The sequence below is a fragment of the Pseudonaja textilis genome, chromosome 3 (genome assembly GCF_049901715.1).
Source record: "Pseudonaja textilis isolate UNSWEBS1 chromosome 3, rPseTex1.2, whole genome shotgun sequence".
Taxonomy (NCBI): Eukaryota; Metazoa; Chordata; class Lepidosauria; order Squamata; family Elapidae; genus Pseudonaja; species Pseudonaja textilis.
This window is the reverse complement of record NC_141992.1, coordinates 13739243-13766447: the sequence shown is the minus strand read 5'-3', so window position 1 is coordinate 13766447 and position 27205 is coordinate 13739243. Positions and strand designations below refer to the sequence as shown.

The 27205-nt window shown below is 40.2% G+C and overlaps 1 protein-coding gene across 4 annotated transcripts in view; it reads left to right on the top strand.

Moving 5' to 3' along the window:
* PHACTR3 (phosphatase and actin regulator 3) overlaps positions 1–27205 on the top strand; it is a 259576-nt gene that overhangs the window by 141795 nt on the left and 90576 nt on the right. For 3 of the 4 annotated variants that reach the window (XM_087928947.1, XM_087928946.1, XM_087928945.1), the window contains 4 exons: positions 6493–6699; positions 10088–10355; positions 12521–12768; positions 21616–21769. In XM_087928947.1, the coding sequence (XP_087785073.1) occupies positions 6493–6699; positions 10088–10355; positions 12521–12768; positions 21616–21769 (877 nt within the window). Of the gene's footprint in view, positions 1–6492; positions 6700–10087; positions 10356–12520; positions 12769–20598; positions 21226–21615; positions 21770–27205 lie in introns of those variants that run through there. The other variant, XM_087928948.1, reaches the window with a different exon arrangement.

Sequence of the window (27205 nt, the reverse complement as noted above, 5' to 3'; positions counted from 1 at the left end):
TGGGTGTTGGGGAATGGAAGGATTTATTTCTGGGCCCTTTCTCCCTTTCCTTAGCAACCTTGTCTTTGGTGGGATGGAAGAAGAATAAGAGAATAATTTCCTGTACAGTGTAAATTGTAAGCCTGAACTTCAAGGATGAAATTAGTTTAAATGAAATTCCATGAAATGAATAACTACAAGTTGGAAAGCATCTGAAGAATGTCTGTATGTTTCATTGAAGGGATAGAAATAGTAGTAAATGTAAGATAGGATGATGGGGAACGGTGGAATCCTTGTTTGAAGCCTTCTTAGAACAGACGGAAAAGCTAAACGTTGAATATGAACTACTGTATTTGTATAAGTGTTGTCTTCCATAAAGTCAGTCAAAAGTTAGTGTGTTGTAATGCAGCAGCTGGCCTGCACCTTTTGGGGTACCAGAGACTAGTGGTGGGATTCAATTTTTTTTACTACCGGTTATGTGTCCAACCCTTGGTGGGCATGGTGCGGCTTAGTGGGCATGGCAGGGGAAGGATACTGTAAAATCTCCATTCCCTCCCCACCCCACTAACCTGCTTTAGGGCAACCTCCTGTGCAGGGCAACAAAAGGAGACCCAGCCGATCAGCTGGGACTCAGGAGGCGGAGAATAGATGGGGCGGGGCCAGTGGTGTTTGTCGGTTCTCTGAACTACTCAAAATTTCTGCTACCGGTTCTCCAGAACTGGTCAGAACCTGCTGAATACCACCTTTGCCAGAGACTGGTTGCATGGAGAGAGGTTTTTCCACAAACCAGAGAGGGTGTGGTTTCATGTGCTGCTTGCATCCTGGTGATGGAGCTTCATTTGTTTTCACAGCCTGGTTTCTGGAATGCCACGGACCAGGGCTTGGAGACCTCTTGTTCTAATGGATGAACATTTGGTACTCAGGCTAAGAAAAACAGAATAACAGAGTTGGAAGGGACCTTGGAGGTCTTCTAGTCCAACCACCTGCTCAGGCAGGAAACCCTATAAAGACTGTAAAAGGACTCCCATGGTTAGAAGTTGGCTTCATTAATTCACAAGGAAGTGGGAAACATGTGCTATTTGATTTATTTAGAGTAATAATGTGATCAATAAATTGACTAAAATAATCAATCTATGGTCGTTGTTCAAAGAGTGGTATCAATGCCACTTTCACAATACAATAAAAAGCAGGATTCTGTTCCAAAATGCTCAGAGAGTCTGTTTTATGAAAGATAATAAAAGAAAGGAAGATTGATAGGCAGACAGGAAATAGGGAGGGATATGCACAAATTCTACGTGTGTCTTCAAGGTTTAGTTTCTTGAGGGATAAGAACTACCTGGGGCAGAGGTGGAGAACCATGGTCTTTTTATGACTTTTGGACTTCAACTCCCAGAATTCCTGAGCTGGCCATCGTTTTCCTGAACTAGAGGAACCACAAGTTGGAGAAATACGGTACTGAATGTTCCATCTTATGTTCAGTCTAGAGAGATCAATGAATTGGTTCATGACATCCCTATTTCAACTTTTTTTGCCAACAGCTGAAACGAAAATGGCTTTTGAGAAGTTAAAATAACTTTCAACCTCCTTTGTTTCATTTTTTTTCTCCATTTTTTCCCGGTAGTCAAAAAAATAGTTGCATCAGCCTTGTTGCTTTTAAAGAAATCAGTTCCCATTTTGCTCAGTTCCATTTCTAGCCAATAAGGGAATAACACCACCAAAATGAGCGTCATGGTAGTGTTGGAGATCATCTGGAATGAAACATAGCAGACTATGGACAAAGCTCTTTCTTGCCCTTATTCTGAATGGTCTTTCCAGGACATCTCCATAGCCATCATACACTCAGAGCCAGTGTAGTATGTTATGGAGGTTACAGGGTCGGACCAGTGAACCCCCGGTTCACGTCTTGCTTAAAACATGAATTTGCTTAGTCCAACATACCTCAAAGAGTATTGTTGTGAGGAAAATATGACAAAGTGCTGTGAAAGCTGATTTAAGTTGGAGAAAAGGCAATAAGGTAGTCTTCAACTTATGACCACAATGGAGCCCAAAAATTAGGTGGTGATTGTGAGAAATTGGTTAACTGAGTTTCGTCCCATTTTACGACTTTCCTTGCCACATTTGTTAAGTGAATCACTGCAGTTGTTAAATTAGTAACACAGTTGTTAAGTGATTCTAATTTCCCCATTGACTTTCTTTCTTTCTTTCTTTCTTTCTTTCTTTCTTTCTTTCTTTCTTTCTTTCTTTCTTTCTTTCTTTCTTTCTTCATTTTTTTATTTATTTCTTTATGGAAATTTATATTGCCACTTATTCACACATGGCAACTCAAGGCAGTTTACAAGAATATAAAAACCTCATATAAAAATAATAAAACTAATAAAAGAGAGAATCTTATAATAAATTAATAAAATAATATAATAAAATAACCCCCCCGCCTGCCCCTCACCTCGGTAACAACACATCATACAAGCCATTGAATGGACTCCATCCCACTCTGGGTTCCCCAGGCCCGCTGGCACAACCAGGTCTTCAGCACCTTCCGGAAGAGTGTTAGAGTGGGGGCCATTATAATTTCTGAGGGAATGATATTCCAGAGAGAGGGAGCTGCCACGGAGAAGGCCCTTCTTCTGGTGGGACCCACAACATTCCTTACCTCCCCACTCTGGTCGGTCAGGTAGATGTGACCAGTAAGAGATGGTCCCTCTGATAACCAGATGTCAGAAGGCCACAAAAGGTGATCTCATGGTACACTGCAACCATCATAAATGTGAGTCAGTTCTCAAGCATCTGAATGTAAATCATGTGACCATGGAGATGCTGCAGCGTTTATAAGTGGGGAAAATGACCGTAAGTCACTCTTTTCAGTGTTGTTTTAACTTCGAACGGTCACTAAATGAACTGTTGTAAGTCAAGGACACCTGTATCAAAATCTAACAAATACATCAATAAATTAAGAGGGAGGATAAGAAAATATTACCCTTACATTTTTGATGTAAATTCTTCTTTCAGCTTTGCAGAAGAAGGAGAAAGTAGGGATAACCCACTGGGAATCTCAGATAGCATTTTGACCTACCATGCATGAAGAGTAGGTTGCATTTAAAAGAAAACTCAGTTCAGCTGCAAGAAAAAAAAGCCATGGGGGAAGTTCAGCTATGGGGAAATGTCTGTGGAGATTCTCAGTCATCCAGGTCATAGGTGTCTCAAAGTTGCTTTTTTAAAAAGGCAATTAGACTTTTTTGTTTAGTTGTTTGTTTTTGAAGAAGTTTGCTTTCTCATCCAAGAAGCTTCATCAGTTGTCACAACTGATGAAGTTTCTTGGATGAAGCTCCGTCAGTTGTCTTCTTCATCAGAGAAGAAGCTTTATCAGTTGTCTTCTTCATCCAAGAGGAAGCTTCATCAGTTGTCTTCGTCTTCTTTCTTCTTCTTTCTCAAAAAAACGTTCAGCTATGGGGGTTGACATAATACAGAAATAGACTGGAGATCAGTGAAAGAATTTAAGGACCTGAACTGTAAAAAGGGAAACATGAATATGACAGCACAGTTCTGTGTGAGATGTGATTAAAAAGCTCCTGACAATGTTGGCAATCGTCTCAACAGAGGAACAATAAGTGATGTTATGAAGTCATGTCAAAGGACTGACAATTTGGCCTGTATGTCTGTAACAGCTGTGCGTTTTGACACACGAAGCCATATATTTTCCCTTCACAAATAATGAATGCGATTTGCACTGTACATTGCTCTAGTGTAGATACACTAAAATATGCTCTGAGTAGATACACCACGATTAAACATAAAATATTCATATATGGAGTGTATCAGGGTGTATTGCAACAAAAGCTAGTTTTCATAAAAGTATACATCTTATGCTTTCCTAGAAAAATGGAAAAAAATATGAGAATCAATGTACATATCTTACTGGAAACGATTTTGAAAAACTGTGAGTAGCAAATAGCTTTTGTAAAATCCCTACAATATTCTCACAAAAAGAAATGTAAAGAAAAACCTTTAAACATCTGTTCCCTTCATTAGCTGCCCTCTAGTGGCTAAACTGCCAAGCATCTGAATTGCTTCAATAGTGCATTCTTTGTTTTAATTTTTATTATATTGTGTTCAGGACAGTCCAACTCATTTCCTGAAGTTTAACTACCATGGATAATTCACTCACTCAGTAGATTTTTGAAGGCTATCTGGTTTCAAAAAGACTGGGTGGCTTACAAATATAAAATTTAAATCTCTCTCCTTCTCTCTCAATGGGATTTTTTCAAAGGCAGAAAATAAATGAAAAACAAAAAAAGTAGAATGCAAGAAATTAAGAAATACAGAGTTAAAATTAAAACTCCAGAAAGTGTAGTTGAAAATCAAGCAATTGAAAATCAAGACCTGCCCCTTGCTTCTCATTTACATACACTCAAACATATGCACAGGCAATTCTGAAAGCAAATATAAATATTTCTGGACTTCCATCTTTAATATTTCTGCTCAGAATGATATTTGTAAAGTGAAGGTAATCTATTAGGCAACATGTTTATTAAAGGCCTACTTGGAGACGGTTCATCCTGCAGAATCTCTATCTAAATAGTCATTGAGTGTCAAAACCAACTTGATAATAATGGAATGGAATGGAGTGGATGGAATGGAATGGAATAGAATAGAAACAATAGAATAGAATTAGAAATAGAAATAGAACAGAATATTCTTTATTGGCCAAGTGTGATTGAACACACAAGAAATTTGTCTCTGGTGCATATGCTCTCATTGTGCATACAAGCAACAAAGTGATAAATCATAAAATACAATAATAAACCAATCAATTAAATCAGTAGTATCATAAATCATTTGATTTGTTGGGGATTATACACTGTTGCCATTACTAGAATTCTGTGGCTAGACATCCAATGGCATATTTTTATGGCTTGTTGGGATAAATTTAAAAGGAAGTCTGGGTGGGGGTTCAAATAGTATTACCAAAATGACTGTATTTCTTTTATTTTAAATGATTGTTTCTTTTAAAAACAAGGCAGTTAGAATCCTGTGTGAATTTTCTTCAGAGCAAGCCTTCTAGTGGCCAGTAATGAATATAACACTGCTGGCTCATATTTAAATGATTGTCCATTAGGACTCCAAGATCCCTATCAAAGTTACTACTATTGAGCCAGGTACCACATATACTATACCTGTGCATTTTGTTTTCCTTGCCTAAATGTAGAACCTTACTTTTTTCACAGTTGAATTTCATTTTATTAGATAGATCTTATGGTTGGAGAAGAAAGACACAGAACATAACAATAAGCACCTCATATTCCACAGATATTAATGGTTCTCCTCCATTCCGTTCTCCCCAGAAACTCTTTGAGAATTCCCTCAGAAATATCCCATCTCTCCAATCATTGCAGGTATTTTAAATTCTGCTTGGCTACACATTTGCTTTACTAAGTAGACTTGAATTGACTTCCTTCCTGGGTGAAATAAACTGGTCTTCAAAAGATTACAGTGAAACATGACTTGGTTTTTTCCCTCTATGAAGCCCAAACCTATCCATGTTTGCTCAGATACAAATTCATTTCATTTCAGCTCAGCTTAATCAAAAAAATAAACCATTCATTTCAGATATAATTGTTCAATCCTTTATAATTTTGTTTAAAGTAATGAAATTCTGTCATCTCCAAGAGCAACCTTCAGCTTTGAATAGAGTAGTTACTGACTCCTTCTCTTCTTTTATATTGTTCTTATAATTAGAACTAAACTGTTTTTTTAAAAAAATAGTTTAAAAATGTGTCATTTTTTTCTTATGATAATAGATCCGCTCTTTTCAGTATATATTAGGAGAATGTTCAAACACTCATGTTTGAATAAGGGCAGTTAATCAACATCTCTTGAGCATTTAAGAGCATGGCTCCTTTGTAGTTTTATATTGTCATTTTAGCTATTGAATTTTAGAAGCTTAGGAGGGGTATGGTTCAGCTAAAATGGTAGATAGGAAACCAACATGAGATTTCTGCATTTAATTAATGCCATCCTTAATTTTCTCTCAGGAACTCAACCTTTGTGGCATATACCGTGTTATCCTCTTACACTCTGGAGCAATTCTGGCCGTAGTAAAATAAATACAGAGTCTGCTGTCCCCTAACTTCTGGTATTACTGGGATCCATATTTTTCCAAACAGTAGAGCTGGCCTTTAAAGCCCACCACACATTCTTCAAAGCATTTGAACACATTTTCCAGAAGAGAGGAGGGAGGAAGAGAATTGAGATATTTTGTGTTGTAAATAAGCCCTCTCAGCGCTACCCTTTTCCTTAAAAGAGAATTGTGTGGTGAAGCTATGGACCATTTTTATCTACAATCCAGGTGGCCTGGTTCCTGGAGGGTCTGTTGGCCACAAGTGGACACAAGGAGTTCTTTGTTGTGTGCTATACCACCACGCCTATATTTTCTTCTCTCTCTTTCTTGCCCTTCCCCTTGTGCTGCTGTCATGGTGTATTTCATGTCCCATTGCCTCTGATCCTGTCTCCTCTCAGCCAAGAAGACATCAGCATCCACAGATGAACGAGAAAATGCCAGCCTGCCAACCTCTGAAGAAACTCCACAAGCCTTACTACTTTTGGGATCCACTGAGTCCCCCCAGAAACAGATGGAAAGGAACACAGCCCAGGCCCCTAACCCTCCTTCCTCACTTCCAGTTCCACCACCTAAGATTGTACCCAAAGTCTCAAAGATTGTACCAGGTGAGTCTCATTCAGCCAAAGGGAGCTGTCTTTTATTAGAAGGAAGACTGGTCAGCCATGGAGTCATGAAGATGGGAGAAGATCTCACAAATGTCCCAGGAAAGGCGTAGTCCCATAATTTAAAGAAACTGCAAGTTTCCATGTAGTGTGTGAGGGGTACCTTATAATGAACATAGCTTAAATGTCTGTGCTGGTGATACATTTTGCCACAGCAATTCTACCTTGTTGTTGTCATGTCCAACCCATCATGACCCCATGGACAATGTTCCTCCAGGTCTTTCTGTCCTCTACCATCTTCTAGAGTCCATTTAAGCTCATGCCTACTACTTCATTCCACCCAGCCACCTCATTCTCTGTCATCCCCTTCTTGTTCTTTTGCCCTCAACCATTCCCAGTATTAGGCTCTTCTCCAGTTGAGTCCTTCCTTCTCATTAGGTGGCCAAATATTTGAGCTTCATCTTCAGGATCTGGCCTTCTAAAGAGCAGTCAGGGTTGATCTCCTCTAGGACTGACCAGTTTGATCGCCTTGCAATCAAAGGGACTTGCAGGAGTCTTCTACCTACAGTTCAATAATTTGTAGACTCAGAGCATGTTTAAAAACTAACATGTTTGAGTACTGGCTTTTGGTTGATAACATACAGTTACGTTTGACAGCAAAAGTCTTTGCAGATTTGATACTTCTCAAGGACCAAAAAGATGAGATATGAAAGTGCTCTTGTGACCAAATCCAAATTCACTCCCAATTCAGATTTCATATTCCAAAATGCACAGTTCAACCAAAGCTGCGGGAGATGAAAGAATTGATGTCTGAGTACGATGCCTATCTTTGTATGTTGGTTCAACTGAACAAAGAACTAGATCCCAGGCAGAAATTAATATGCTGTCAAAAAAAAAAATTACTAGAAGAGCTTTTAGCTTGGCTTAATGTGACCTGTTCTTCTGGAAGACAGAGGCTGAAAAATCCCTACGTCAATGTTCACACAGAAGCAGTTTAGATAATCTAAGATATGCTTATATATTGTCCCGTTTCTCTGAAAAGTTGGAGGACTTGTTTTTGATAGAGAAAGAGAAATGGATTGGGAAGTTGGAAGATCTCTGGGCAGCTTATATATTTTCATATCAGGATGAAATCATTATAAAGTATCATTGGATTCTCTGATAATTCTTAGGCCGTGAATGTTTAAACTGACTCTTGGGCCAACCAACCAAACTTTTCTCTGATAGAATTATTTTGTTTTTTCTCTTATGCTTATTTTAATTCTACTCTTTAACCTCCTAGCATCAAAAACAAATAGAAACTTCAGGACTTCTCATTGTCAATCCAAACTATGAATTTAAGTGCAGTGCTATATAACCATATATGTGTATAGCCTTGCCAAAGAGGATAATCTCTACATGTAGATAGATACAGATTTAGAAGCAGATGCTAAATAGAAATACAGTATTGTTCAGTTTAAAACTACAATGGGGGAAAATATACCCAGGCAACTAGATTTACTAGTTTTAATTCTACTTTCCAAATGCTATTTGCTTTCCCTACTTAGAGTTATCTTTAAACTAGAACCCAAGGGCATCTTCAAACACCTATTACCACTACAACTAAGTCCATCCACCATGCTGCTAATTGTCTTCTTCTCTTTCTTTCCACCTTTCCCAACCTTAAAGCTTTTGTCCAGCATTAGGACCTCTTCCAGAAAGCTGGGTCTCTGCATAATGTGCCCGGAGTAAGATAATTTGGGCCTGGCCATTTGTGTCTCAACTGAGAATTCTGCGTTGACTTCCTGATCATCCATTGTTTTGTTTTCTTGGCCATCCACGGTGCTCTCAGAAGTCTTCTCCAACACCAAAGTTCAAAGAATTCAGTACTCTTCCTATCCAGCTTTTCAAAGCCCCATTCATAAATCTCAGCAAAAAATTAAGAGTTATCTGAGAAGACATCATAGGGTTGCTCTCTGAAGTTCTCCATTTAAACTACCATGTTTTGCTGGTATCTAGAAACAGCTGGAGGAAATCTACAATTTTTCATCTCCTTTCACCTCAAACAGAAATATACTGCTTTTTTTCCCAGGCATGTTTTAAGGGATATTGAATTAAGTATCTTGTGAAATAGACTACTTAATAAGCCCTAAGCCTGAAGCTCTAGCATACATGAAATGCTTCTGGTTTCACTCATATGCTAATACGCAGCCCTCTACTTTCAATCAGAATTCATATTTATGAAGACATTCATCACGATGCATATTTTAGAAATGTTATCAGGGTTATGCCAATATACCTCCAAAGTAAATAACAGCAAGACTTCATATGGTGAGGCTGCACAGATCTCTGTTGGAGATTTACTTCAGTGAAGGCTTGAGCAAAGCAATCCCCTCAAATTTGCTTCATGATACAATACAGGCTCTTCATTTCTAAGAGCAAATGAAGAATTTCCCTCCTGTAGTGTTACAGATGCTGGGAGAAGCACCTGCCAACTGGGAGAGGCACTTGCCAACTTTGGCTGCCTGCATTACAAAGATTCGATGGAAAGTTAATCCCTGCGGTCAGCTATATTTTCTTGGGGACAGAAGTATCTAGAGGAGAGTCCAAAAATAATAAAATAAAACAAGGCAGCTGCAATCATAAAACTGATGTCTCTCCCCATTTTTTTTGCATGCATCACATGTGTAATGTACAAAAGAAAGGAGCAGGCCTTTGCATAATTGCTGTCAGGCCCAAAGAACCAAGAATGACATGGGGAATGACTTCTGAGTTAGTTCATTTATTGTTATTCACCCGCAAATACAAAGCCTGACAGACTAAAGCAGTTCTCTGCAATAATTGTAGATATACTCTGTGAATTGCTAAAGTGGTACAGTTGCCTAGAGGTAGAGCTCTCACCTCACAATCAGGAGGCTGTGAGGTAGAAGCAGATATTTCTCATGCTGAGCATGCTGAGAATATATCTGGTGAAAAAAAACAACAACTCCGCATTGGCAACAGGAAGGGCTTCCGGCCAGTAAACACTCAGCTCCATTCAGTTGCCCAGACTCCACCCCGCAAGGGATTGTGGGGTTGTTAAAAGGAGATGATGATACTCTGTGAATTGCTAGGGAGAGTCTGATCTTTCTTCCTGCCCACCAGAGATTCCAAGCTCTAGTGTCTCTTTGCCTTCAGGGGAATACCCCTCCCTCCTGCAACTCTGGACTTGCAGTCCTCTTGCCTTGTTTTTTTTTGTTTAAAAAAAGCTGCCCTCCCAATAGAGAAGGAAGGCAAGGGGATTTCTGAGATGTACCCTTTGGAAGGAGTCAGTGAAAGAGCAGCGACACAGGTGTCTTTTCCATGTGTGGAATGAATGGAAACCTGCCGTTTGCATCCCACCCCCAATGACCTTTTCTGATTTTCTTTCCAGCTGCAGGAAGTGAAGCCGATGAGACAGCCTTGAAATCTCCCCCATCCACTATCTTGAAAAATTACGTAATTGTTGGCTCCTCGCAACACTCAGGACAAGCTGTTCCCTTCCAGTCCTCAGGACCGAAAGTCTCCGATCCCCACCTCAGAGGACAGCATTCAACGCCAACTGGATCCCCTCACCTGGCTGCTGTCCACCTACCTTTACCTCCTAGTCGAGTCATCGAGGAACTTCACAGAGCCTTGGCCACGAAACATCGGCAGGATAGGTAAACACTTGCAATACTCTATGAAGCAAGCCTCCTGTGAAGCCACCGCGGCAATAGATATCCCTTAGCTCAAATTCGTCTTTTTACATTGGCCCAAATCAGTGGTGGTATTCTACCGGTTCGGCCCAATTCGGGTAAACGAGTAGTAAAAAATGTTACCATTTGGCTGAACCGGTAGTAAAAAAATAGCTACTGGTTTGGCCAAACCGGTATTTCTTTTTTCTTTCCTCCCAACAATCAGCTGTTCTGACGATCAGCTGTGCCGGGATCCCCCTCACTGTCTTACTGCTTCGCCCAGGAGGCTTCCCTGAGGCCCAGAAGGCAAAAAATTGGAGCACAGGGAGGGGTGCTGCAAAAAAAGCCACATCCGCCCAATCACCTGGACACGCCCACCTGGACACGCCCACCTAGCCACGCCCACAGAACCGTTAGTAAAAATATTTGCATCCCACCCCTGGCCCAAATCATTTTTCCTTCACTTACAGTTATAATATCCGATACAAATCTAAGAATGACATGATTCATTCTTAGAATGTCTAATCAAAGGCAGAAGCAACCTTGGACTAAGGAGAAATGGAACGGTATAGGAGTTCCCGCTAGAGCAGGTGATTGGACTAGAAGACCTCTAAGGTCCCCTCCCAAGTCTTTTATTCTGTTACAATGAATCAATGGAACAGCTGGCCCTCCCAGAATCATGAGTTCTTCATCGCTGGAAGTTTTCAAGAAAAGATTTGATAGTTATTTGTGCAGGATGATATAAGGTCTCCTGCCTTGAGCAGGGGGTCAGACTAGAAGACCTTCAAGGTCCCTTCCAGCCCTATGTTCTATGATTCAGATGCTTACCAAGTGGCAAGCTGATTTCTATAATAGAATAGTTGTCAGGCCTAAGAAGACAGAGCAAAACTCAATTGAATTGGATCTTTATTTGCTTATACTTAAGGGACAGAATCTTGCCAAACTAAAGCGATGACCTTTTTAACCTACTAGACATATCCTGAGAGATTCTAGATAGTGGCTACCCTGAACTTATAGAGGAGAAAATTTGTACTTCAGGGTTGAACTGTGGGGTCTGAAACTTGAAGACGTTTCATTACCCAGCTAGGTAACAACTAAGTTAGTAACCCGGCCGTTAAGTGAATCTGGTTTCCCCCATTGACTTTGCTTGTCAGAGGGTCCCAAAGGGTGTTCACATGACCTTGGGACACAGCCACGGTCATAACTGTGAACCAGTTTGCCAAGCGTCTGAATTTTCATCCCACGATTATGGGGACGCTGCCACGGTTGTAACTGTGAAAAACGGCCACCAGTCACTTTTATCAGGGTTGTTGTAACTGTGAATGGTCACTAAATGAACCGTGCTAAGTCAAGGAGCAAAAAAATGCTTAGGGGTTAGGGTTAGGGTTAAAAAAATGCTTAGGGGACTAACGCATATTTTGTGACCGCATGCTTCCTTTGCATGTGGTTTTTGCATTTTTGTTATTTTTCCATCAAATAATAAATGATCAGAATATATTTTGCTTTAATTAAGGTTTATATTAGAAACACACATGCTGTTCTTTGAAAAGGTCAGCCTGGCATGCCATGTTAGCATATTTCAACGCTATGCCTCCATCACTGTCATCTTGTGGTATATATTCAGATCCAGCTTTCCCACCTCGAATGTCGAAATCTCCTGCCACCTACCCCGGGGGGTCTCCAACCTTGGCAACTTTAAGACTTGTGGACTTCAACTCCCAGGGAGTTGAAGTCCACAAGTCTTAAAGTTGCCAAGGTTGGAGACCCCCTGACCTATACCACAGCTCCAGAGGTGGCATTCAGCAGGTTCTGAACAGTTCAGGAGAACCGGTAGCGGAAATTTTGAGTAGTTTGGAGAACCAGCAAAGACCACCTGTGACTGGCCTCGCCCCCATCTATTCTCTGCCTCCCGAGTCGCAGCTGATCGGCTGGGTCTTCTTTTGTTGCACAGGAGGTTAGTGGGGTGGGGAGGGAATGGGGATTTTGCAGTAACCTTCCCCTGCCATGCCCACCAAGTCACGCCCACAGAACTGATAGTAAAACCATTTGAATCCCACCAATGCACAGCCCCCTGCCTTGTGTTTGGGAGAACATGTTGCAAGCGTTGATCCCTGGTGTGAAACCCAATTCTGTCTGCGTTTTGTCTCCAGCTTTCATGGAAGAGAAAATAAAGCATCTCCCAAAAAACGAATGGAGATCCGCTTGTCCAGAACATCCAGCACTGAACATGGCAAAGAGAAGGATGGGTCAATGAGCTATAACAGCGATCCAGAAAACAAATGGAATTTGGTTAAGGAGTCGGATGAGAACAAAGAAAACCTGATCATGGACTCTGAAATCAAGGATGATTCGGTTTTCTACGAGGACGAAGAAGTTTTGAATGATTCCATAATTTCTGGTAAGAAAAACTAGTTTATGAACCTTATATCAGTCTTCCATCCTTCTGAGGTCAGGTAAAATGAGGATCCAGATTGTTGGGGGCAATGTGCTGACTCTGTAAACCACTTAGAGAGAGGGTTGTAAAGCACTTTGAAGCGGTATATAAGTCTAGGTGCTTATTCTATTCAATTTGATTTGATTCGATTCGATTGCCATGGTGGCACAGTGATTGGAATGCAGTACTGCAGGCTAACTCAGCTCACTGCCAGCAGTTCGATCTTGACTGGCTCAAGGTTGACTCAGCCTTCCATCCTTCTGAGGTCGGTAAAACGAGGACCCAGATTGTTGGGGGCAAACCATTTAGAGAGGGCTGTACAAGCATTGTGAAGTGGTATAGAAGTCTAATTGCTAAATTTCTAAATAAATAAAAACTTATCCTGAAAGACTGGTCCATGGGGATGTCTCCTTGTGTTGGGTTTGTGGGGGTTTTCTGAGCTTGGTTGTTTTCCTACAGGCATTTTGTTACTAGAAATATCAACCATGCTCAGAGAACATCAAGAGTTTGACAGTTCACCCCTGAGCTACATACAGAAGGTTCTGTCATGCATAAAGGTAAAGGTTTCCCTTGCACATATGTGCTAGTCGTTTCTGGCTCTAGGGGGCAGTGCTCAACTCCATTACAAAGCCGAAGAGCCAGCGCTGTCCGAAGACGTCTCTGTGGTCATGTGGTCGGCATGACTAAATGCCGAAGGTGCAGGGAATGCTGTTACCTTCCCACCAAAGTGGTCCCTATGTTTCTACTTGATTTTTACATGCTTTCAAACTGCTAGGTTGGCAGAAGCTGGGACAGGAGCTCACTCTGTTACGCGGCGCTAGGGATTCGAACTGCCAAACTGCCGACCTTTCTGATCGACAAGCTTAGCATTCTTAATTGCTGAAAATTGTTGTCCCGTGGATGCTGCTGTCCAATTCTGAATCGTTGTTCTTTCTCTTTTCTTCGAAGTTTTGTTTTGTTGGATTCCATTTCCTGTGCATCTCTATTTTCTTCTCCCGTATGGCTTTCTCTTTCTCACTTTCATTTCAGACTTTCTTCCTCCTGGGCAATAGTTGCATTTTGTTCTTTTGATTATATAAAGTGCCATAGTGATAGTCCTTGAATGATGAAATAGTCTCTTTTCTGTCCTGTATTAGTTCTGGGTAGGACACACCACTCTTTGTTGATTCCTTACTCTGGCACTTCTGTTTTCTTATGTTTTGCTGCCATCCCTTGGAGTCTCTTTTGAACTGCATCTCCAATAAGTGATTTTATATTCACTACCTGGCTAATGGACACTCATTCAAATGTCTATTTGTCATCTCCTTTGCAACCTGAGGATGTAGCAAAGCTTTAAATAATCTATCTAGTCATCAGGAAAGTCTCTGGAGCAATGCAAAACATCACATTCAAATGATCCTACAATTACATTGAAAGAAATCTGCAGTTAATTTTGTCTGCTCCCTCTGGTTATTATCCAGATGATTGTCATAGCAATTGGTGTGCAATGCTCATCCACCAGGAGACTTAACTTCTCATTCCAAATGATCTTGAAGTTTCTTTCTTCAGAAACTAATTCAGCAATCTCAGTCGCATGTGCAGGCATCATGTTCGATGGTGCTCTTTCAATGATTTATTTTAAGTTATTTTATTTATCTCCCACCTTTATTATTTTGATAAATAACTCAAGGTAGTTAACTTGGTTAATACCCCTTCCTCCTCCTCCTCCTTTCCCCACAATAAAAATTCTGTGAGATGAGTTGGGCTGAGAGAGATTTATTTTATTTTATTTATTTTGTTTGTCAAGCATGTATGAGAAAACAAATATAAGTAGGAACATAACATATATTGATATAAGTATAAACAGGTATAAGTATATACATAATAAATGAGTATGAATAAATGGATAAATGGGAACAGTAGGACAGAGATGGTAGGCATGTTGGTGCGCTTATGCACACCCCCTTACAGACCTCTTAGGAATGGAGTGAGGTCCACAGTAGACAGATTAAGGTTAAAGTTTAAGATTGACTGGTCCAAAGTCACCCAGTTGGCTTTCATGCCTAAGGCGGGACTAGAACACATTGTCTCCTGGTGATTGGCCCAAAGTCACCCAGTTGGCTTTCATGCCTAAGGCGGGACTAGAACACATTGTCTCCTGGTGACTGGCCCAAAGTCACCCAGCTGGCTTTCATGCCTAAGACAGGACTACAATTCATAGTCTCTACCACGGTGTCTTAACCACCACACCATATTGGCTCTTGACATCTCAATGATGTCTCTTCCAACTCTCTTCCATTGCTTCTCCTAACTTAGAAGTCCAGTCTTTAACAAACTTGAACAGTATTTATTCATTGTCCTCTCTAAAGGATTCTATTCAGTCTCATTTTATTTGACCACTTTTTTTGTTCGTGATTCCCATTATGCCCTAGATCTCTGATTCTTGCGTAGCTCACTTTTCAGTGTTAAATCCAATCATTTTTCTGATGCTCACATGTGAGGAAGCTCCTTTGCTCCCACTGGAATTTCTTCCACCAGGAACTATCCAAACTTAATTTCTATTTTCAGAGTAAGAGCAAACATGAACAATCACTTTTCTTTTTTAATTCCTTCCACCTTACATCTCCATCTAGCCCTTCGATATATCATGTGGATGCGTCATTCAGTCTTGAAAGGGCAACGACCAAAATTCCCTTTCCAAGTTCTTTTATCTTCTTCCCTTTCTTCATAGTTTATTTTTGCTTTCTGGTTCAGTTACATTTGAAGAGAAGATCATGCAATTTGCAGACATAGGAGCATATAGCAATAGCACTTAGACTTATGTACTGCTTCACAGTGTTCTACAGCCCTCTCTAAGCGTTTTATAGTGTCAGCTTACTGCCCCCAACAATTTGGGTCCTCATTTTACCCACCTCGGAAGGATGGAAGGCTGAGTCAACCTTGAGCCTGATGGGATTTGAACTGCCAAATTGCAGAAAGCTGGCAGTCAGCAGAAGTAGGCTGCAGTACTGCACTTTGCCATTGCACCACCCTGTCTCACTTTAGACTTTAGCCTAATTTCAAAAAGTTGACCTCTGGAAACAGAAAACAATACTTACTGCAGGAGAAGGGCTGGCAGAGCTGGAGGGTGGAGTTAAACGCATCCTCAGTTTAGAGTCCTTGCAAGAGAGCCAATCCATTCCTCTTGAATTCTATTGATCTTTGTCTAGATGCCAATTTAGTGCTGACCACTATTTGACTAGTTTCTTTTGTATAGGCATGAGCAATACATCTTTCTGAGCTACAACTGAACTAGTGATCCTGATCCTTTGTGCCTGACACTTTGCTAGCAAAAATATGTCTTATCTGAGTAGGAAGGAAGAAAGGAAAGAGATGTAAGAAAGGAGGAAGAGCAGTAAAAAACAATACAAATGGGCCTTGGCCTTCAGTTAGAACTGAAGAAGCTTCTTAAATGAAAAGTGAAATGTTTTCAAAGGAAAAACCAAGGAAGTCCAGTTGTCTTTTCAGGAAAAAAAAACACATTTGGAATATACAGCAGCTTAGTACGCAGCCCCCACAGATAAAAGCAATCTGCTTAAGACAATAAATGTAAACCTGCTGGAAATTTATCGGGATCAATGATTATACGAGAGCTACATTTTTTAAACCAGCCACCCTACCAAGAGTTGTTTCACTGAACCCTACAAAACTATATGGAAGTGGTCAAAGGGTCTTTTTAATTTAGTGGTAAGTATGAATACATCTTTTTTATTGTACATTTGGGATTCCTGTTGATTACTTCAGCTAAGAGGCCTAGGCTTTCATTGTCAAACTACAGCAGTCATAAGGGAGATAATGATATCGCCATAGTATCTTGGATTACAACTTTCATATTTTGCTACAATTATATTATTTTATGGTTGCAAGAATTGGGTATGTCTAGTCTAGTAAACAAAGATCATGGCATCCAGCCCTCTCAATTCCTGGCAAATAGATGGGGAAGAAATGGAGGTAGTGACAGATTCTATTTTCCTGGGCTCCAAGATCACCCAGATGGGGACCGGCAGCCAAGAAATTAAAAGATGCTTGCTCCTGAGGAGGAAAGCGATGGCAAATATAGACAGCATACTAAAAAGCAGAGACATCACCCTGCCAACAAAAGTGTATATAGTCAAGGCTATGGTTTTACCAGTTACAATGTATGGCTGTGAAAGTTGAACCATAAGAAAGGCTGAGCGCCAAATAATTGAGGCCTTTGAACTATGGTGCTGGAGAAGACTCCTGTGAGTCCCTTGAACTGCAAGGCGATCAAACCAGTCAGTCCTAGAGGAGATCAACCCTGACTGATCTTTAGGAGGACAGTTCCTGAAGATGAAACTCAAATACTTTGACCACCTCATGAGAAGGAAGGACTCACTGGAGAAGAGTCTAATGCTGGGAACAATTGAGGGCAAAAGAAGAAGGGGACGACAGAGAATGAGGTGGCTGGATGGAGTCACTGAAACAGTAGGTGTGAGCTTAAATGGACTCCAGAAGATGATAGAGGGCAGGAAGGCCTGGAGGAACGTTGTCCATGGGGGTTGCGATGGGTCAGACACGACTCCTCAACTAACAACAAGTCTCGTGAAAAGAAGGACTGGGGTGACCTGACAGCAACCTTCCAATATTTGAGGGGCTGCCACAAAGAAGAGGAGGTCAACTATTTTCCAAAACACCAAAAGGCAAGAGAAGAAACAATGAATGGAAACTAATCAAGGAGAAAAGCAACTTAGAACTAGGGAGAAATTTCCTGACATTTAAAACAATTAACCAGTGGAACGGCTTGTCTTCAATAGTTTTTGGTGCTCCATCACTGGAGCCTTTAAGAAGAGACTGGACAGCCATTTGTCTGGAATGTTATAGGGTCTCCTGCTTGAGCAGGGGGCTGGACTAGAAGATCTCCAAAGTCCTTCCAACTCTGTTATTCTCTTAGAGTAGTCCTCAACTTACAACAATTCATTTAGTAATTGTGTAAAGTTACAATGACACTGAAAAATGTGACTTATGACCATTTTTAATAGTTACGACCTTTGAAGCATCATGTGATCAAAATTCGATGCTTGGCAACTGGTTCGTATTTATGACCTCTGCTGTGTCCTAGGCTCCTGTGATCCCCTTTTGCGACCTTCTGACAAGCTAAGTCAATGAGGAAGCCAGGTTCACTTAACCAGGTTATTAACTTATCAACTGCAGCGATTTACTTAACAACTGCGGCAAGAAAAGTCATAAAATGGGGCAAAATTCACTTTACAAAAATTTTGGGCTTCATTGTGGTCATAAATCAAGGACTACCTGTATTCTGTTATTCTGCTGTTTTTCCAGTAGGAGGAATGTTTTTCATTTTGGGCACTGGGTGGCGCTAGATTCACTGAACAAGGAACGAGAAAGCTCTCTGGCACTTTAAAGAAGTGATGTAAAGACCTGGGATTCCCATGAATCCATCTAGAAAGATTTTTGCAGTGTATTTCTTTTTCAGTGTTTGTGTGTGTGTATGTGTGTGTGTCTATATCTAAAACAGAGACTTGGCCCTCTTGTGTTTAGTAGTCATATTGATTATCGGAGTATTCGTATAATTGCAATTATGGGGATAGTAACTAGAGCAAGTAAGGGAACAAGTACCTAGAACAAGTAAGGGAACAAGAAACTGGAACAAGCAAGAACTGGTGGCTCAGTGGCTAAGACACTGAGTTTGTCGATCAGAAAGGTTGGCAGTTTGGCGGTTTGAATCCCTAGCACCCCATAATGGAGTGAGCTCCCGTTACTTGCCCCAGCTTCTTGCAACCTAGCAGTTCAAAAGCATGTAAAAATGCAAGTAGAAAAATAGGGATCATTTTGGTGGGAAGGTAACAGAGTTCAGGGCACCTTCGGCATTTAGTCATGCCGGCCACATGACCACAGAGACGTCTTCGGACAAGGCTGGCTCTTTGGCTTTGTAATGGAAATGAGCACCACCACCCAGAGCTGGAAACGACTAGCGCCTATGTGCAAAGGGAACCTTTGCCTTTATCTTTTAACTGGAACAAAATACAATATTCTTGGAGCAACTCACAAAATTTCTCTTTTACTTCAGGCCCTCCCATTCCAGCTTTATTTCCAATTTCATTTTTTCCCAGCAAATTCATCCCTCCTTCCTTCCACAGGTGGAAAAACTAATACGGATTGATTTTTTTTCAAAGTTTCCCTTGAAATGAACTCAATCCTCAATGACTTGCTAATAAAATGGAAAGGACCCTAAGGGTATCTGTGGTAACGTGGTGAAAAAGTTGTATTTGTGTCAGGAAAATCCAAGATAGAGCCCACCTTCAACTGTGGAAATTTCCTCTGTGACACCAAGTCATTCTCTTTCTCATTCTAATACTTTTAATAATACATAATCGTTTTGTTTTGAAAATAAATCATCTTGGCTGGGATGTATTATAAAATGATTCCATCCTTTTTAAACAACAGAAATTCACGTATCAGAATGAAGGAAAAAAACAGGTGAATCATTTAAATACACAACCAAAAATTACTTATTAAAATCGCTCTAAGCTCACCCAATGCTCTCACATGTTGTGAAATGTAGAACTTATTCTACAATAAAGTTGCACGGGATTTCTGTCAAAGAAGAGGAGCTAGTAACCTGGAAATAATTCAGGAAAGTTCAGCTACAGATTTTGGAAATATTCCCCGAGTTCAGACTGATTCAAAAATTTTAAAAAATGTACTTTAAATTTAAATCCTAAATAGGAGGATTGTCTCTGGAAAAATGTAACCTGACTTGAAGTATAGTGTGCCAAGTAGAGAAGTTATCTGAATCACTGAGGCTTCTGATCTGCATTTCAGCATTAATACAAGTAGTCCTTGGCTTACAGTCATTTGTTTAACAACATTTGAAATTAGAATGGCAATTTTTTTAAAAAAGACATGACCTATTGTCATGCTTACAACTATCCCCACATTCACATGTTCAAAATTCAGGCATTTGGCAACCAGAACATATTTACAATGGTTACAGCCTCCTATGATCGCCATTTTTGGTTTTTGCTACAAACCTGCCTTCCATCGAAGACCTGTATACTGCAGAGAGTCAAAAAGAGGGATATGAAAATATCTACAGACCTCTCACATCCCAGACATAAATTGTTTCAACTCCTACCCTCAAAATGACGCTATAGGTCACTGCACACCAGAACAATTAGACACAAGGACAGTTTTTCCCCAAATGCCATCACTCTGCTAAACAATTAATTCCCACAACACTGTCAAACTATTTAGTAACTATTATTATTACTATTATTCTTCTCATCCTTCCTATTACCTATCTCTTCCAACTTATAACTATAACCATGTTGCTTGTACCTTTACAATTTATATTGTTTTATTTGTTCCCTAGTATGATTTGATTGCTTATTAGTAACCTATGACTATCACTAAGTGTTGTATCTTATGATTCTTGATGAATGTATTTTATTTTTTCTTTATGTATACTGAGAGCTTATGCACCAAAGATAAATTCCTTGTGCGTCCAATCACACTTTCTATTCTATTTGTGACTTTCTCAGTTGGCTTCTGACAAATGGAATGGAATAGAATGGAATGGAATAATAAGTTTATTGTCACTTTGAATGTACACTAATCAGCATACGTTAAAATGAACTAATCAGCATACATTAAAATATTTTTAATTGTTTTCTATTTTTTCTTTCTATTTTCTTCTCCCTTTTTTCTCTCTTTTTTGTGTGTATGTGTTGTCGGTTTGTTTTAATTGTAAAATCAATAAAATTTATTTATAAAATGAACTTTCATTGCCTACAGCTCTCAAAGGGTCATCATATCCAATACCCAAAATAAATACAAAATTATGCATATACCCACATATATTATATGACACAGAGAAACGACACAGCATAGCAATAGCAACAGCACGTAGACTTATACACCGCTTCACGGTGCTTTACAACCCTCTCTAAGTGGTTTACAAAGTCAGCATAATTGCCCCCAACAATTTGGGTCCTTGTTTTACCCACTTCCAAAGGATGGAAGGCTGAGTCAAACTTGAGCCTGGTGAGATTTGAACTGCCAAATTGCAGGTAGCCGATAGTCAACAGAAGTAGCCTGCAGTACTGCACTCTAACCACTGCTCCACTATGGCTCAGTTTGGATGTATACATGTACATGGCAAGGAAAACAAATCTTGAGAGTTTATCAGATGAATGGCATAGAGAACAAAGCTGTTACAGAATCTGGTAGTCCTGCTAGAAATACTTCAAAATCTCTTCCTAGAGGGGAGCAATCTAACAATCCCTTGAACTCTAAGCACATAGCACTTATAAGCAGTATCCTGAATAACAGGAAGCGAGCTTCCTATAATTTTCTCAGCTGTCCTTACCACTCTCTGTATGGACTTTCTATCTGAGGCACTGCTGCCACCAAACAGTGATGCACTCTCAGTCGTGCCTCTGTTAAACTTGACCAGGACAGAAGGAGAACGATGTGGACATGGACAGATGGAGGAAGCCAAATTTGCTTAATGACTAATGATTCACTTAACAACTGCAGTGATTCACTTAACAACCAGGGCAAAAAGTTTGTAAAATCAGGTGTAACTGAACATCTGCCTTGCTTAACAATGGAACTTCTGGTCCTACGTGACATAAGTGAAGGACTAACTATATCTCCTTTGTGATTAACCCCCGTTCTTCCTACATAGACCCATTAGCAGAAGATATTTCTAGTAGCCGCACCTTATATATATTAATCACAAGATATACTTTGCTATTTTAGGGCTCATCTCCTTGACACATTCCCATTGTCTTTCATTGCACGCTCCAGGTACGTTGCCAAGAAAATGCAAGAAAGAGCTTCTGGCAGTGAAACTGCGGAACAGGCCAAGCAAACAGGAGTTGGAAGATAGGAACATTTTCCCAAGAAGGACTGACGAAGAGAGGCAGGAGATCCGGCAACAAATAGAAATGAAGTTATCCAAGTAAGTCAATAAGACAAGAGGTGGGAAGTGGGGCTGGTGAGAGAATAGATTTACTGTATGATAAACTTTCTCGGCAATTCAGATAGTGGGGCTCCAAAAAGAGAGGGACAAAACAGGTCATCATTTGATAGGACTCTTCAAACTTGGCAACTTTAAGACTTGTGGACTTCAACTCCCAGAATTCCCCAGCCAATACATCTAGCTGGGGAATTCTGGGAGTTGAAGTCCACAAGTCTTAAAGTTGCCAAATTTGGAGATCTCTTTTTTAGAACAAAGAGGTGACTAATTTTTCCACAAATAAAACTGAACATCAATGGTTTTCCCCGTTTCAGTACCCTCAATTGTTATACTGTTGTGCAGTAGACTTGTGAAGGATGGACAGAATTGAACTGTGGCAAAAATAAAAACATCGTATTTTGGGGTTTCTGGAATTTAAATTTCTTACAGGAAATATGTAAAAGTGTTGACCATGTGAATTGGAAAATGTGGTTCCCAGCTGTTGTAGACATAACTCGCCTATCCTTGGGGTTGATCAGTATCTATTGGAAAGTTGTGACTGGGTAGTGTGAGGGGGGATGGAAGGATAGATTCTGACTGTTGAGACTGGATGTTAAACCATGTTTGAGACAACAACCTGGATGACTGAGAATCTCCATCGAGAAAGTCCAAGGCATCCGCCTCTGGTATAAATGTTCATCCAACTGTGTTTTAAAGAAATCATTTTCAGATATATTTCACTGTGAAATATATCTGTACAATAGTCCCAAAGTGAAATTACCATGTGCAATAGTCTCAAAGATGCTTTTTCTAGAGGCAACTGGACTTGAAGATGTTTCACGTCTCATCCAAGAAGCTTCTTCAGCTCTGACCGAAGAAACCTCCAAATGGCCTCAATGACTCTAAAAAAATGCAAATGACCAGCGGTCTGCAAGAAGTATAAATCCTTCCATTCCCCACCATCCAGTCAGAACTGAAGAAGTTTCCTGGATGAGAAGCGAAGCATCTTCAAATAAAAACAAAGAAAGTCCAGTTGCCTTTTGAAAAAGCACTTCTGGAGCATCCATGAATCTCCATAGACATGTGCAATAGCATTTAATGCCGCTGCACTGAAAATTACCTTAAAATGTAGCATGTAATTTTAAAGAGAATTAATTATTGTACATTTCAAATTATAAATAATATAAATTCCAACTCCAGCAAAAATTACAACCCCAAACCTTTTTTTTTTACCCTTTAACTGTTCACTCCTTTTTCATATGATACTTTCTTTAATGTTTCCATATACATAAATGAATTCAGTCATGGGGATGTTGTATGGCATGGAGCGAGTCCAGTTTTGTAATGGAAATTTTTTTTTCTAGATTTTATGACCCTCATTTTGGTTTGAAATCTTAAAATGCAGTAGTGAAGGCTACTTCTGCTGACTATTGGCTGCCTGCAATTTGGCAGTTCGAATCACACCAGGCTGAAGGTTGACTCAGTCTTCCATTCTTCCGAGGTTGTGAAATGAGGACCCAGATTGTTGGGAGCAATAGGCTGACTCTGTAAACTGCTTAGAGAGGGCTGTAAAAGCACTGTGAAGTGGTATATAAATCTAAGTGCTATTGCTACAATCCCCCATTAGGATTTTTGGACAAACGTCTAAGACACGCTAAATGTGGATACTTTTCTAATGATATAAGTTTTGCATTTATTAATAATTTTTTTTAATCCACGCAGAGCACGCTTTCAGCAAATCAGATGCTGTGGTGTGTTTTGTAGGACAATTGTTCTTAATCCTCAATTTCAGTTCATAGAGCAGGATCTCTTCTGTTCTAGCAATCCTCTTTCGCCATCTGCTTGGCCTCATTCAGGTTCTAGGCTGTGGGCTATGTCATTTAGAAAGAAAGCGCAGCTGAAAATATTAAAATATTTTGCTGTTTAGACTTGGAAAATCTTTGGAGGTAATGCAGCTGTATTTAGTGCTACTGGTAGGAAGCAAAGATTTTATCAAAATGAGAAAACATGTAACAATAAAGGTCAATATTTGTAGCTCAAGGTTGAAATGAGATTATCTGAGCTTGCGTGTTTTTTGCAGACATTTCATTGCCCTAACTACAGAGGTGGTATTCAGCAGGTTCTGACCAGTTCTGGAGAACCGGCAGCGGAAATTTTGAGTAGTTTGGAGAACCGGCAATACCACCTCTGACTAGCCCCACCCCCATCTATTCTCTGCCTCCTGAATCCCAGCTGATTGGCTGGGTCTCCTTTGGTTGCCCTGCACAGGAGAATGGAGCTGGAAAGTAGGTTAGTGGGGTGGGGAGGGAATGGGATTTTGCCCTGGAATGGGGTGGGAATGGAGATTTTATAGTATCCTTCCCCTGACACACCCACTAAGCCATGCCCACAGAACTGGTAGTAATTTATTTTGAATTCCCACCACTGCCTAACTACATAACTTCATCAATGCTAGTAAAGAGTGCAGTTTGCTGTCAGTTTATATTCTGGTGACTTGCCTGTCTTGTGTGGGGGGGTGGGGGGGTGGGCAGTCTTAAATGATTCTTTGGTTGGGCTTTTACTGATAGCTCTTTGGCAGTTCCTTGACTTGGGTATTGTTTACTTGATTGTTGGTCTAAAGTTAACCTTGGAGTTAATCTATGCTGATCTGGTTGCTGATTACTGGTGGAGAAGTGCTAGAGTCTTTTTGTTCTCTTTTGGTCTTGGTTGATTGTCTCTTTTGCGTAGTCTATAGATGTTGCTACTCCTTCATGAAGTACTGCCTTGTCCTGGTGAAGGGGCTTGCATAGCTCAATGAAGCTATGAGCTATGCCGCGCGGGGCCACCTAAGACGGACAGGTCATCGCAGGGAGCTATGCTATTAAAGTCTATGTGTCTATTGATGGCTGATTTGTCAGAGTGCCAGGTTTCTAGAACCAAAGGACTTCAGCACTTCTCCACCAGTAACCAGCAACCAGATCAAGATAGATTAACTCCAAGGTTAACTTCAGGCCAACAATCAAATAAGCAATACTCCAATCAAGAAACTGGCAAAGAGCCATCAGTAAACAGCCCAACCAGATCACTTCCTGCCCACACAGACAGGCAAGACACCAGAATATAAATGGACAGCAAACAGCACTCCTTACTAGCACTGAGGCTATTACCTAGTTTGGTGAATGAAGCGCCTACAAGAAAACGAGCAAGCTCAGAGAGCACTGAGAAAATATGTGTTGTGAACTTATGCAAGCCCACCTTTGAAATACTTGAGCATGGTGCAAGGGTGGAACGCATGTCATAATCATAGGTAATCCTCCACTTATGACCATTTGTTTAGTGACTGTTCAAAATTATGACATTGCTGAAAACAGTGACTTACAACTGGTCCTAAGAAGCATCGTGGTATCCCTTTAGTCACATGACCGTGATCTAAGTACTTGGCAACCAACTTGTATTTATGATGGTTGCAACATCCTGGATCATGTGATCATTATAGGTGAACTTCCCAGCCAGCTTCCAACAAGCAAAATCAATGGGGAAGTCAGCAGGAAAGATCACAAAATCATGATAACATGATATCTTGGTTAACAATTGTAGCAAAAGTCATAAAATCAGGTGTAGTTAGGCAATGCTTCACACATCACAATGCTTGATGATGAATCTGGTCCCAATTATGGTCATAAGTTGAGGACTACTTGTATATGTTTTGTGAGTCGAACCCCACCACCACCACAAAAGAAACCCATGGCTATATTTAAAATGGGGGTGGCATGGTTGCAAATGGGATAATGGTGCAAAGCATGGAGTCTATTCCTTAGATGTGGGCTGCAGGAACTTTAGTTTTTCCTGGGGTTAACAGTTAATTGGTAAGGAATGAATTCCTTTCTTCATTCTCATGATTCCTTTAACTATCAGTTGGCCAGATTCTTGTAGAGAACTTAAACTTGCAATAAATCTTTTATTATATTCATTTGAACTACCTGAATCTCCTGATTTCCCCTGGTGCTTGACATTACTCTGACCAAGTAACCATTAAGGGAAATGTGTGGAAGTTAAGAATGAATTCAAGATGGGCTGTACTTAGAGATCTTGCGGGCATGCAGGGACTCATGATTTATGACTTATTATCCAGTGTATTTAATTTTTTGGCATTAATACAATGCACCGTTGCTTATTTAGTAAACCAGAGTTCAACAATCCATAGTTTAACATGATATGCAAGTCCCACCAAAGAAGTGTGCTATTGAGTCCCAGTCTATTAAATTTGGCCCCTCAAGTTTTAAGAGACTTTGAGGATATGATGATCTTTTGTAATCTGATTCCTTTCCAGGAATCCATGTAATCTGATTCCTTTTTGCAATCAGAACCCGTTCCTCAGCAAGCATGATCATTGCCAAGGCTCACACGTTATGGAAGCTATACACAACACAGGTGTGTGAGATCTAAATAGGAAAGTTAAGTTTAAAATGATGATTGCATTCATCTTTCGCAATGACTTGATTCAAGTTGTTCAGCTGGTAGAAACTTTGTGTATCATTATGAATAGTTTAACCAGCTTTAATGAACTGTAATTTTTCCATTAATGATTTGGATAGCCCTGGACCCAAGGAAGTAACACATGGCTTCTAAATTTGTCTTCTAGCCATCTGCAATGCCATCTGTGGTGCTGATTTAATTTTAACATGCTTCAATTTCTTCAATGCGCTCATATTTATTTTAGAATCAATGAATGGAAGCTTTTCCTAACATGGACTAGGACGGAATTATGACTGATAAGCTTTCCCAAACTGAGTAGCCTCCCCAGACAGTGTTTGGGTCAGCTCTTTGGCCTCAAAATGAACAGTTCCTCAATTCATGTGCCAACACAGTTCTAGGCTGCATAAACAGACGGATAAAAGGAACATCATGCGAAGTGTTAATACCACTTTATAATGCCACACTTGGAATACTGCATCTAATTTTAGTCTCCATGATGGAAAAAAAGATATTGAGACTCAAGAAAGAGTGCAGAGAAGAGCAACAAAGATGATTAGGGGACTGGAACTGGGTATGTCTAGTTTGATGAAAAAAAGGACTAGAGGAGACAAGATAACAGTATTCCAATATCTCAGGGGCTGCCACAAAGAAGAGGGAGTCTATTCTGCAAAGCATCAGAAGGCAGAACAAGAAACAATGGGTGGAAACTGATCAAGGAGAGAAACAACCTAGAACTAAGGAGAAATTTCCTGACAGTTAGAACAATTAACCAGTGGAACAGCTTGCCTCCAGAAGTTGTGAATGCTCCAACACTGGAAGTTTTTAAGGAGAGATTAGATAACCATTTGTCTGAAGTGGTGTAGAGTTTCCTGCCTAAACAGGGGGTTGGACTAGAAGACTTCCGAGGTCCCTTCCAACTCTGTTATTCTATTCTGTTCTGTTCTATTCTTATGAGAATGCTATGTTCAAATAACATAGAGCTCT